At 39.7% G+C, this 13,932-nt stretch overlaps 1 protein-coding gene across 2 annotated transcripts in view; it reads left to right on the forward strand.

Annotated features, from left to right (window-relative positions):
- anapc1 (anaphase promoting complex subunit 1) overlaps window positions 1-13,726 on the forward strand; it is a 37,560-nt gene extending 23,834 nt beyond the window's left edge. For both annotated transcript variants that reach the window (XM_026309471.1, XM_026309472.1), the window contains exons 41-53: window positions 750-802; window positions 950-1,097; window positions 1,249-1,442; window positions 3,993-4,079; window positions 4,207-4,324; window positions 6,001-6,078; window positions 6,214-6,281; window positions 6,468-6,606; window positions 7,304-7,390; window positions 9,486-9,581; window positions 9,847-10,036; window positions 12,259-12,390; window positions 12,665-13,726. In XM_026309471.1, coding sequence (XP_026165256.1) covers window positions 750-802; window positions 950-1,097; window positions 1,249-1,442; window positions 3,993-4,079; window positions 4,207-4,324; window positions 6,001-6,078; window positions 6,214-6,281; window positions 6,468-6,606; window positions 7,304-7,390; window positions 9,486-9,581; window positions 9,847-10,036; window positions 12,259-12,390; window positions 12,665-12,807 — 1,533 coding nt within the window. In that variant the 3' untranslated portion in view covers window positions 12,808-13,726. The remainder of the gene's footprint in view (window positions 1-749; window positions 803-949; window positions 1,098-1,248; window positions 1,443-3,992; window positions 4,080-4,206; window positions 4,325-6,000; window positions 6,079-6,213; window positions 6,282-6,467; window positions 6,607-7,303; window positions 7,391-9,485; window positions 9,582-9,846; window positions 10,037-12,258; window positions 12,391-12,664) is intronic.
- Window positions 13,727-13,932: the final 206 nt, after the last annotated feature.

Consider the following 13,932-nt stretch of genomic DNA (forward strand, 5'->3'; position numbering starts at 1 on the left):
TTTTCCAGTTTACTGTCATACACACTCATTCTGTAGTAGCTCTCTTCTGATACATACAAAGAACTAGGTAATTAGCCTGAGCAGAAATAGCCACTCAGGATAAACATGAAAATTGTTTCTTTATCAGCATAAAATCTACTGAAGAATTTTTGGCATGTTATCTGAACTACGTGGAATGTGGAAGCAACCTAAGCACTATCTTATAGTAGAGCCAGGCAGTGAATCTCCGGATGCTCCAGTTACAGTGCTGTAAAGATCATTGTCTCATTGGTGTCCTGCCAAGAAAGGGTGTTGGTTCAATATTGGAAAACTCTTTCTGTTGAACAGAGTGAAGTCTGTATGCCAGGTGTATTTACCCACTCTTAATTTTATGGTGCTGTAGGGTAATGTAAAGACTATTGGTTATAAATGTGTCAACTATACCATTCAGAATACTCTGCCAATGTAATCAGGTTGAAACCTGCACCATAGTGAGTTTTAAATTGGTCCATAAAAAGCGAACCTATAATTGTTGAATTTATAACATTTAGGCACAGCTCACTTTCTTACTTTAGCCTGTCTTTACCAGGACTAATTAAATAATTTAGCCCTAGATTATTAGTTTCTCTTTCATATACAGCATCTTGTCTTGTTGATTTAAATGTTAATGCTCAAACTGCCAGTTGCCTCATACTGTCTGTGGAAACTAGTGTACTTTTAAAACCTGGCTGCCTACTGCTGTATTTTGATTTCTACATTACTGTTTGCAGATCATGCGGGGGACTTTTGACCCTTCAGAAGACTTTAACATGGAGACAATGGTGTAAGTATTTTGGACAAAATACAAGCCCTTCCCTTTCTACTCTGTATCTTTTGGGGAGAATTTAACTTAATCTGTGACTGATTTCTGTCACCACCACCACAGTGGTTGTTGTATGATGTTCTCCACAATGTTATTTGAATTTCTCAGCCAAGCTCAAGACTACATTACAGCTGGGGCCTGTATGGCACTGGGCTTACGCTTTGCTGGCTCTGCAAACTCTGAAGCCTTCGATTGCTTGTATGAGTTTGCCAGGACTTTCATGAAGATCATGTCCTTCTCTGGTACAGCTGCTGTGGTAAGTTTTTTTATATGTATGTTTATATTTGTACTGTGGGTTTGTCACACTGAAAAATGCTGCGTTGCATCATTAAGGCAATGTTTTCTTAGATTTCCTTTCTGCACTCTCTTTTTGTCTTTGTCAATATGGGTGCTGGTTCACATGGCAGACTGGTTATTACAACCTGCAGACTGGGCTATCCATGATTCTGCTGGCCATGTCCATGGTGATGTCCGGTACAGGGAACCTGAAGGTCCTGCAGCTCTGTCGTTTTTTTCATAAACGAACAGGTGGTGAGATGAACTACGGTTTCCACATGGCTCATCACATGGCACTGGGCCTTCTGTTCCTGGGAGGGGGCAGGTGAGACACACACACACACACACACTTTCTCTCTCTCACTCTCTCTTTCTTTAGGCACTGCTATGTATCTTTTTTCCACAGCAGAAATGTAAATACCCTTGTAGTGCTGGAGTCAAAAACACTAAAGTAGTGGCAGAAAGATGAGGTAAAATATCAGTCCACCAAAATTAACTAATAAAATATACTACTCTGTCTGTAGAGAAAAACACAGAGAAAAAGAACCATTCTAGATAATCATTTATAATTGTTTTTATTTAATCCATGTCATTATTTCTACTTTGGAAGTTCAGGGTAAAAGGCAGGTACTGTCAACTAACTTAAACTTTCTGTTCTGCAACCCACTCTAATCCCTGCCCAATTACATCTCCCGTGTTACTGCTGCTGCAAATGGACAAATATCTGATTCATGGACACACCTGCCCCATTAAAACCATTCCTCACTTCCTAACCACACTAAAACCAGCGGATTTTGTAAATTGTGCTGTAGGCCGACACAGAGTGAAACACTGAGTGTAACTACTCATTTAAGCAATGCAGAATTTTGTCAACTGTGCCTAACTGCTGGAATATTGTTGACATGACAGTTTTCCACCCTGAGCATTATGTGTGTATGTAATATCAAAATGCAGAAATAGCCAAGTGACAAGGCAAACTTTAAGGGTATAGAACAGAAGGGACCTGGTACATCAATAACACACTCATTGCCTGTGGGTTTGCCACACAAATACACACAAGTCAGTTTTGAGTGCTGTGTTGTGCTTAATGAATGACACGAACACACCCAAAGCCAGATTCCTCCAACCACTGACCTTGGTCTGTGTATTTTCAAGAGAAACACCAGCTTCCACCCTCTCATTGCATTTTGCAAATGTTTTTCCACTTGCAGCCACAGTCAGATGAACGTCTGGATTTTATTCTGGTCACATTTTATTTTAGACCTGCCACTTGAAAGCCCACGCAACTGCAGGGCCTGAGTTGGAATGTCATGCACTGTAGATTGTTACAGTGAGTGTGCTACTGTGGAGCAGATGTATGTTTGCTATAGAGCAGAGTTTTGCTATTTCATTGCTGTATTATCTTCATTCTGTCCCTTTTGCTTTGTCATCTACTTACATTTTTCTCTTTTTAATACATATTGCTTTCTATTAAATTCAATATTGCAACAATGACGTGATTCGTTTTCTTGCCTATTTTTCCTTCTTGCAAATGTGTTGTGTGGCTTTTTTTATTCTTTATCTCACGCTTCCTTCCTCCCTGTCTCTCTCCCTCTCTGGTTGCTCAGTTAGTTTCTCTTCCCATTTATTCAGTGTTTTTGGAGGAAGCTGAAGTGAAAGTTACTTTTTTAGTCACAAAGGACTTTCAGACTAAAGATCATTACAGCATACTGTAGGTCTACATCGACAGGGACGTGTTCTCCACGTGTTTGCATGGGTTTCCTAAGAGTGCTTTGGGTTTCTCCCAAACCAAATACAACCATGTGAGGTATTATGAACAGGCTTGATCAAAACTGATCCCTGGATGCTTCCCACTGCTCCTAATATAGTTAGCATGGGTTAAATGTAGGGGACAGATTTCCCCTCAAGGTGTAATAAAGTTTAACTTCACACATCTTTATGGGTAGTAGTAATTAGTAAAACATCTCAAATGAAAGTGAGTCTGGCTGTTGAACTGGTTGTTACTGGTCAGTATTCCTTCTTTTGATGCCTCCATCATCCTGTTATAGTATCTGTTATTGTCTTATTGGTAGTACAGTTTTCTGTAAGTGACCACCAACAGATACTGTGTTTTTGGAAGGAAACTGTTATCACAAATTCTCACTGAGCAACTTGTGAATGCAGTTGTCAAAATGAGTCTATCTACTGGATACCAGTACTGTACCAATGATAGGTTTGTCAGCCATTAATGATGTTCAATTTGCCCTTATTTTATCTAAAATGTGCCTTTTCTCATCAGACAATGTCTTCTGAATTGTAAACTTGTTTAAAAGAGAATCTTAAAGCAGCCATTTAAGTGAAGAGCAACTTCATTTACCTCAGCTGCCCGTTAACAAGTGCTCTCCCAAGTAACTTTCCATGTGCAAACAGCCTTTTATTTTCTGGTCCAAATGTTTGATTCCCATTAGCCAAAGTACATGTTTAACTGCCAACTATTATGTTTAAGAGGCTCTGTGATGAAGTTAACTAGATCACAATGTACAGCTGGTTTCACTAACACAAAACAGGATTTCTAAAGAAATGTTTAATTTGGAGCAGAATGCCTTACAAAACGTACAAGTATTTTTTGTAATTTGTATTGTGTTGTATGTCTAAGATGAGAAAGACATTCCTGTGCTTATTGTGATCATGAACACTGTCATTTTATTTTTATTCTCTTGCCCTAAATATGGTTTTCATACCCGTCAGTGTGCGTGTGTGTGAGCATTGTTTGATATTTTGTTTGTGCAGTCTTTGCTGTTTTTATGGCAGGTAATGGGAGTTTAATGGTATATGTGTGAATGAGAGGAATCTCTGCTCAGGATTTGTGATGTTGTTTGATGTTCTCTTATGTTAGGTACACCCTGAGCACCTCCAATTCAGCCATCGCTGCTCTGCTGTGTGCCCTGTACCCACACTTCCCTGCTCACAGCACTGACAACCGGTGAGACCAGCATACATAGAAGTGTATGCACACACAGACACGTGCTGCACAATACAACACAAACCATCCCATCTGGCGGTGGGAGCTTCTATAGTGCACCTGACCTGTATGTTTGATGTTGTTGCAGCTATCACCTGCAGGCCCTGCGACACCTGGCAGTGCTGGCGGCAGAGCCACGCCTGCTGGTCCCTGTGGATGTGGACTCACTGAAGCCCTGCTATGCCCTCTTAGAGGTCACCTACAGGGTAGGTTAACAAGGTTGGCCTCATGGACACAAGCAGTGACAAACCTGAGAAATGAAGGAGGAGCTACCAGGCCTACAATCTTTTAGGATTTCAGTGGTTGTTCCTACGTACAGACTGTGTTATTGCTTCATCATGACTGAACATGGAGGCTTCAAGTCCCCAAACTCAAACTACAGTTAACAGTTAACATTTCACTGTCCCACAGCCACAGACTTGCTCTCTCTCTCCTGTTTTTCTTCTGTGTTTCACGTACTGGTAAAAAAGGTTGCTGCTACACTTCCTCTTGGCAAGCTGTTGTTACATGCAGACACACACATTGCCGTGAGGTGTAATGTACAATATGTGCAGATTTCAGTTCATTTTGAGGTGCAAGAAAAAAAAAAGTGCCAGTCCACCAAACCACCATGTTTCAGTTTTCATCAGCGTTTGTCATCAGCTGGATGGCATCCACAGCCTCACAGATCAAACACTTTAGATGTCATTTCTGCTATTTACTCAAATCATTCAGCCAGCCTAGCTGTCTCTTTGCTATCAGATGAACATAATTCACTATTTAAGTATTTAGTAAAAAAAAAAAAATCTACATTGATGTAGTCATATTATTACATATTTGTCTTCTGGGATTCTGTAAACACATACATGGGATAAGAGCTAGACATTAACATTTATGACATTTTAATAAAATATATAATACGACATGGTTTTTAACCTTCTGAGCATAAATGGCAGTAGGAAACAATTTCGTGAATTGAAAATTTCTAGAAAATACATGGTATAAATTTAATTACAAAAACATATAGAGCACAATCATGTAGGACAATGGGTTCAGTTCATTAAAGACTTTAAAAAGCATAAAATGATTGTCGGTCGTGTTGACTCTGCCAAAGATAATACAGGAAATATCAACAAACACCTGACATCAGGCCTGGTAGATGGCCAAATATGCAAGGCAGGTGTAACCCTGAGTAAAGGTGGTCAGAACTGCTGAGCAGAACTAGTTTTTTCACATCTAAAAACAAAAAGTGAAACCAGCCTGTAGTTCTGCTTTCGTTTTGTTTGGACAGTCCTGGAGAGGTGCCACCATGGTACAGTCCACAAAACCTCAAGACCACAGTGTGTCCATTCATTTTGTCTGCAGTATGTCATTTGGATTATGTGTGCTGTGTCACGTCTGTTTCCACGTAAAGCAGGAATAACTAGATATTTTCTAGTGTTCACGTTTACTCAGCTATTATTTTCCTTGAGTCAGTGACCTGGCTTTTTCAAACATCTGAAAGGACTTGTTGCAGAACTCTAGTTTTCATTATAGATGCAGTAAATATCTCCTGAGTTATAGGAGAAGTGATTTTTTTTTTAATATATATATCTCACTCTCTGAGGTTTTGTTGCTGCTCTGTATACAGTGGCATCAGAAAGTATTCAGGCCTTTTAGAATCTATATCAAAGCTTATGAAAGGGATTTGTGCCTGTACAGCTCATGTCTGAACTCTGCTAATGATCTGCACACTCATTAAAGTTGCTTCTCTCAGTATTAGCCACAGCTTGTGCAGACACCTTATGCAGCTATAAGGTGCTTACAGATCTTAAGCTTTAACCTGAAGCTGTGAGTGTGAAACTGTGCATGTGACCCATTGTCCTTGTATATGTTGTAATGACATGTTTTGCTATTGTGTCAGGAGACCAAGTGGTACGATGAGACAACAGTAGAACTGATGGCTCCCACCATGCTTCCTGAGCTGCACCTTCTCAAACGGGTATGATACTAAACTGTCCAATGCTGAATGAGTACTTCCATTTCTGCTGAGTTTAGAATATTGATAAATGCAAACAGTCTTAACAGTAAGTCACACACACTCTGATAAGATAATTGTTTTGTGTATTTATTGAAGGTAAAGGTAAAGGGGCCACGTTACTGGGAACTGTCCATAGACCTCAGCAAAGAAACACACCATCTGAAGTAAGTATAGGAACTTAGTCATCTTCAAAACTGAAGCAGGGCTTTAAAGGGAATTAAATGAAAAGATTAAATACACTGTGTGTAAAAATGATCAGGAACCACATGGGTTAGTGTATCTAATGAAAATCTTTGATTTCATGCATTAATCTGATTAATCTGAAAGCCTTTTCTGTACATGTCCCACAGGTCCATCTTGTGTAGAGATGGCGTCCTGTATGTGAAACTACGGGCCGGCCAGCTGCCCTACAAAGATGACCCCCAGGGCTGGAAGAGCCTGCTGGCCTCCACCATCAACCACCACAACTCTGGAGTACGAGCCTTCAAGGTGAACGCAGGACATGGCACAGACAGCTTCAGAGAGCCATTGATATAACTGTAGGATCATTATGGCAGCTGTAGTTAATGCTTTAGATCACTGAACCATTTTCTGCAGACTCTGTTGTAGCTGCTGGAAATTTTCCGATATGGTCAGAGACCAGACCCAGTGTATATCATCTTTAATGTTTTTATTTGGACTTGTTGTGACTAAAAACTTGTTTTTGACTAAAAACAAACCGGTAGAACAACAACAGACAGTCAGACCCCACACTTTAATGTACTGTAGATTTACCTTAAATTGATGAAACTGCCGGAGCCTGAAGGGGTCTGTATATTCCTCTGGTGTAGAAATTAATTGACCTGCTCCCTAGTGGCTGGTTGTCACCACAGGTTCAGCAAGTAGCTGTGTTTCCTGACAACCTCAGTGTATCTTGTCAGAAACACCCACAGGTCCAGACAGTGGCAAAAACCATAACACATATTATTTATTCTGTTTGTCCTCACTTTCCTTCCTCCCCTTCATATTTTCCCTGATGTGCATTCATTTCTTCTTCTTTGCTTCTTTTTTTGACTGCATTTTCCTTATCTTCAGTGCATCCCTCTGACTTTTATGTTTACTTATTTTTTGTATTCTTTAAGGGTTCTTTATACTTATTCATGTGTCCATTAATCTAAATAATTTTACAACCCTATTGTATTTGCAGCCTGAAAACATCTCTGCATTCACCTCTGAGCCTGCCTTGGTCTCATTTGCCGAGTACTTCTGTAAAACATCTGAGGGAATGAAACACGTGAGTGTTAACACGCAGAAAAAATATGTGGGTACACACTTATTTTTCTGGTATTAGCTATTTGCTTTATTGATATAAATGACATAATATAAGGCTTTAGGGTAAGCCTTAAGGTACTGCTCCCCCACAGCATTAGTCAGTTTGACCAACACTGAGCTTGATGCCAGAAACCACATTAAAACACTTCAGAGATAATGATTCATTATACATCTCAGTGTCAAGGAAAAGTTACTCCAGTGTCGTGTCCAGTCTCATGACTCGATTCTCCTCCTCTGGGCCCTGATAACTCTGAACGTCAAAACAGTAGGTTGAATCTGACTCATCATTTCCCTGGCATTTCTGTAAAAGCATGGATTATTTGTTTGTTATGGGCAGGAAACCACTGGGGAGTTTGGTGAATTTTCTCAGCATGTATGAGAGTATCAGAAAATGTACTTAGTACTTTAGATACTATGCACTTTATTAATATTTTTTTAACGCAAATTAGTTTGATAAGGTTTGACCCCAACTTCTATCGTTGTGTGATAAGGGTAAGTTACAGTGAATGCTACACTATTTAATGTGATGGCAGAAGACACGACGCCTGGTCTGCTGAACAGCAAGTTTAGTTATAAAAAGCTTCCAGATGGAAGTTTGGATCTGTTTCCTTAAACTAGTTTATCATGCATTTCTTTACTTCAACACATTTACGGGTAAATCCCATTATTTTAAATTTGCGAATAATTTTGATTAATCACAATTCATGACTGTGATTAACATGATTAATTTTTTTAATTGATTGACAGCACCAATTACAAACAAAAGCAAATTGTTCTCTCCTTTAAAATAACACCAGGAATGAAGTTTGTAGGTCTTGGAGGTGTTCTGGTTTTAATAATGGAAAGTCAAAAAAGGTCAGCGAATGTTTTTAGAGCCAGGGAGTGTTATTTACACTTTGAACAACATCAGTTTTGGGTTAGTGGTTGGTCTGGCTATCACTGGAGAAACTTTCCGTTCTGTTGAAAGGCCACTCCAAATATTTTTCTTCCAGCCAGCAGGAAAAACACTCAGACATGTTTGCTGTTTTGTAAACACATTTGCATGCACCCTGCATACCTGCCAATATTACATCACAAATATGTGGAACACATGACTGTTTTGAGTATTAAATGTGAGCTTAGGAAGCCTTTTATTGTTGCCAGAGCATAGTCATATGTTTGGTGAACATACAGTATCAGCTATTTTAAAATGAAATGCTTTGCTGCTCTAAATAACATTGGAATATTACAGTGTGCACAAGCATACAATGCTGCATGTTTCTGTAATAAACACAATCATTGTACGATCTTATGACACTAATTCCATAAACAACCGTGCCATCCTCCAGTAGAGAGGAACGGGAAGTAAAAGCAGATATGAATTGTTGGCTGGACTCTGTGTTTTTGTATGTTCACGTACAGTAATGTATGAGATTTCTTTGCTGTTTTTATCAGTTCAATCACACCCACTCTGCCTCTCCTTTTTAATTATGTGAGGAAATGTCTTTGTGTTTAAACTAAGGCGTTGTTACTCTCTGGTTATATAATGTGGTGTGAACTAGCTCCATGTCTAGATCTGAATGTACATGCATCCTCTCTGACGCTAAATGTCTCCTAGACCCAGATGGTCTTGAAAGTGTTTGATTGATACATCTGATTCAGATGAATACTAGTCTCTGATTAATGTTTACAGTTTTAAAATCACTCACAATTTCTCAGGTTTCTGTTATTTACTGTTTACATTAAGTTAACCTTTCAAATCATTTGAAAGTCTTTGTATATAGGGAAGTTGTTTGAAAAGCACAAAGTTAAATATGCTCTCTGTTACCCAGAGAGTTTTCTCATTTAAATGCCAAATACCCTAATGTATAATTTGGGGGGAAAATGAAACCAGGATGTTTGAATTCTAACTTATGACTTCTGCTGCCTTGGACTAATAATATCTGCTTAAATGAAGAAGTGGAAAATGTTTCCAAATTTCCCCATCATCAATATTGGAACACAAAATATAAAAAGACATAAATCAGTAAAGCAAACTCTGATCATAATCAATAACTTTGTGTTGTGTGTTTTTGCAGAGAGGTGACACTTTGGGATTATTCTCAGCCATGTTGTATGAATGTGTGACACAGGAGTGTCCAGAGATGCTGCCCACATATATCGCTATCAATCAGGTAACACACGTGCAATTAGTAAATGACAGGGTAGAATTTAATGTATGTAAACATCTGTTATTTTCAATATATTGACTTGTTAAGCAATAGATTTAGATGGCTCTGGTTGCTCTTGTGTTTTATTATTAGAGTTGTGGACAGAATGTTGCTCCTCGCGTTCAGCATTACACACTTGTTTCTAGGCGAAAAATACAGACATTACAGGATGAACGTGACAAAAGGAATATAAGAAATGTTGTCCCGTGTCCTCACCTGTGTTTCTTAGGTGGTGGGCGCTCTTCGTCAGGGTGACCTGCTGCAGACCTTCCCTTTGTGGCAGCTGCGACTGGTGGTGGAGCTGTGGGACAGCAGGGTGCTGCAGGACACCACTAACCGCCACAACGCCCTGCTGACCTCTGAGTTTCTGCCCATCATGAAAAACATGGTGGATGTTGCACTGGACAGCTGGCTCACAGGTGATGATGGATGGCTGGAGCATAGTGTTTGGATGCATAATAATGTAAATGATTAGCTAGCAACAGTTTAAGGTATTTGTCCAGTAAAAATGATACTATGTCTAGGGCTGCACAAATGCTCTTTTGTTTATCAAAGTACAGATCAAAAGATAATTCAAGTTAAGGAGGTTAGAAAGAAGCTGAGTCTACTAGTCATTTCGCTTCCATGATAGAGTAAATCTGAGAATGTGAGTTTTAGGTGGGAATATATTTAAATCATATGGGCTGATCATAAATGACTCTCAGCTGTTAGAATTCACCCCAACAGATATCTACAGAAGATATAAATCCATCTTAAAGACAGTGTTTTTTGAAGACAGTAAAGTTATCTTGTTCCAGTTTAGGAATCAACCAGTTTCTGCATTTCTGTTGCCTGGATGGAAGCCAGCTTGACATATGCAGTAAAGTTAATCCGGTGCCACTAGTCATTTAATGATGAATTAGAAACTCAGGGGACAGATGCCAACTATATTTAAATTTGTTCTGAGAACAAACTGAGTAGGTTAAAGAAGAATCACTTCTTCATATAATGAAATTTTACTTTACAAGAGACCAAGTTTTAGTTTGGTTCGGTTGAGCAGCAGTGTTACAGGCTAGATATGTTACTGCTTGTCATTTTGCACACCCTGCACAGGGTGTAGCACACTATGTCATAGATTGGAAGTTAAACAACCACACATTCCAACAGAACAGTGCTTGTACATGCATACACACACACACACACACACACACACACACACACTGAGAGGCGTGGGAAGCAGGTGAAGTAGTTGGACGAGACAGTAAGCAGTTCGAACGTGCCTTCGTTTTCATGTTTCATGAAGCCTATTGGCTGTGGGAGACATTTCAAAGTAAAACCAAACTAAGTTGACCTCAAGCATCAGGAATGTTACTGTTCTCTGGAACTCACCCATGAATGAAATGTGCATCTAGATCCATCCTTGATTTGAAGATTTTTGTTTCTACTACTACTCTATTCTTAAAGTCAGTGCTGCTGTGTACAAGCTGGACACTAAAATATACACAAAGTCATGCAGATTACCTAATGTTTTTGAAATTACATAAAAAATTCAAAGTGCATGACAGGCAGTGAAGAGTGCAGAATGAAGTCTGTAGAGGTTTTGGCCTGTCAGAGATGTGCAAATAGGCTACATCATAATATCACACATTGGACCTCATGTGGGAACAGGATGTTTGGTAAAAAAAAAAAAAAAAAAAGCCTACAACATCCAGGATGCATTGCACCTAGTGTATCTCGGTGTCACATCCATTGTCGTTACCTTTTCACATCAAATTCCAATGGACGAGAGAAGAGCTGTAATAGACGACCCCTTCACAGGTAATACAGAGTAAAGTTTAATGTTAATATAAACACACCTGATTTGAAAGATAGGAATCTGGCACCCTTTAAGAGTGCTCCACATCTGGCAACAACATGTCATTAGAGCAGCGTCATACTGTGACAGAAATAAAGAGGGAAAGATGTGAAGTTGGAAAAATGTCTCCCGAAAATGGGCTGAGAATAATCTGAGCGGCAGTCGATGGGATGTGAGACTCAGAGATATCAGGTGAGAAAATATTCTCAGGTGTTATCACAGAGGATGATATGGGACAGAGACCTACATAAAGACCCTGAGGCCATTAAAAAACCATAAAATCTGAAGTAGACTGTCAAACTGCAACAACAGAAATTCTGCAACTCTTTTGAGAGCCTCAGTGTTTTACGCGTTTTTTTAAGAAAAAAGGTCAAACATTAAAGAAGGATTTGAATGGACATTTTATAGACAATATTTAGGAGGAGAAAGCTATGTTTAAAAAAACAAATGTCTTAAATCTGGAATATACATCTCTTGTAAAAAGAACTGTGTTTCCATGACTGGCACTTCTCAAGAAGCCCATTGCTTCTCAGTTCCTCGTGACTTGTGTTAAGATAAGCTTTTTGCATCTGGACGTCTGTCAACACTAACCTATCTGCTTGTTTTTATCTTATGATCAGCCAGAGAAAGGCTGGCCAGCTTAGGTTGTTGAATTCTGTCTTAAATGTGTCTCATACACAGAACACTAGGCTTCAGTGTGTTGCCAGGTAAAAAAAATAAAAAGTTTATATTAATGAGAGCTGTAGGTAACCTGTTACAGAAAAACCCTGCTGTAAATAAAAATGCATGTATGTTTTTCTTCTCCAGACAACAGCTCAGTGTTGAGGTCCTACATGAGGGGCGAGGCCCTCCCTAAGGCCACCCAGTCCATCATGTTGGCCTGTATCCTGGTGTACCGTTCAATCCCCTTCCTCAGGAATACACACACACAGCTGGAGGGTGAGCCTGAACAGCACAGCTTTATCTGTGCACATTGATGTGCTGGAAACTAAGTACATTTACTCAAGTACTTGACTTAACTGCACTTCTGAGGTGCTGCTTTATGTTTCAGCACATTTCAGAAAGACATATTGTACCTTCTCCACCAGGGGATTCCAGTCAAATTTTAGTCTCCTCAGATGGAACAATGCACAGTTTTATTCAGATGGTGCTTTTGTGTGACACTGTTTTTCTTGTAACGGGGATGTTTAAGTTTTATCCTCTGTCCCTCCAGGCTGCAGCTCACTTGGGGATTTATTGTCACGCAGCAGCGGGCTGGGCATCCCTCTCAGAGACCTGCTGAGCTTGGTACCCGTCCTTCTGGGCTCTGCATCTGGACCACTGAACCTGCCTGGCTTTCCTTTGCAAGCACTGTGATCCTGATGCTCAGAAATGACTAGTGAACTGACTAGTAACCGAGCAGAGATGCAGTTCAGAGCCTTACACTATCTCAGCGAGCACAGCTTGGACAGATTTCTACCTGCAATACCTGCAGGAGAGTGCCTCAAGACGGACAGAATGTGTCCTTCTGCATCGTTGCCCTGCATCTGAGAGGAAGAATACAGACTTTCCTTCTCTGCCACTAGAAAAAGAAATAACATATTCGAATTTTGTAATATAAAAGCAAGTCTCAGCTGCAGCGATGATGCAGCACATGTGCCATTTTTGTTGTACAGCAACTCCAGAAAGGAGACCTGTTCTTTTGGTGGGTGCTAAGTCCAGCAACAGATGTTTTTTTTTCAGTGAGAAAGACAAACAACTGGTCTGTACAAAATAAACTGTAGTTGCACCAGTGTCCATGCTGCCTGTGAGGGCCTAACTGAGTTCAGAGCACTGTGCTGTGAGGACAAGAAGATCTGAACAAAACAATAAAATTGTACCTGCAGACTTTAGGAATGCTGCCGTTTACTAATATTTCCTTCTTAGGCAGAAAATCTCTCAGAAAGCACTTGTGCATTTCCTGTTCCTGTTTTTCTCTACTCTCCTATTGGCTAAAGTGGTACAGCCTTTGTCCTGCATTGTCCATCTGTTTTGTTTAACACAGATCCTATTGTTGTAGCAGCAGCATTGCATCCCTGTGGTCAGGATGAAGGTCTTTTGAAGTGAGTCAAGGATCAAAAAGGATTGTGGGTTTGTTTCAGGTGGTTCCCCACATGAAAGAGATCCCCTAATATTCCAGTGGTATTTTTGTCAAAAGGAAATGTCCTCCACAGATAAGACTTTTTTTTGCACTTAGTGGGAAAATGTTGGCTGTTTTTGTCTTTCATTGATGAATAAACCCAATGATGTCTTTAAACTGCTTTCTCTTTCAGTATGACAGCCATGGTGCAATGATCTCCTATGATTAAGCAGTTTCTTCTATTTTACTTATTGTGAATTAACATCAAAAAGATTTTGCAAAACAGTAACAATAAAAAACAGGAAAAACATTTGGTGAAGACTCAACAGGCCTGTCAGGCACAGAACAACACTGTTTTTCAGTCGGGATACTAGAGATGAGAG

This window comes from Mastacembelus armatus, chromosome 15, assembly GCF_900324485.2.
Source record: "Mastacembelus armatus chromosome 15, fMasArm1.2, whole genome shotgun sequence".
Lineage (NCBI taxonomy): Eukaryota > Metazoa > Chordata > Actinopteri > Synbranchiformes > Mastacembelidae > Mastacembelus > Mastacembelus armatus.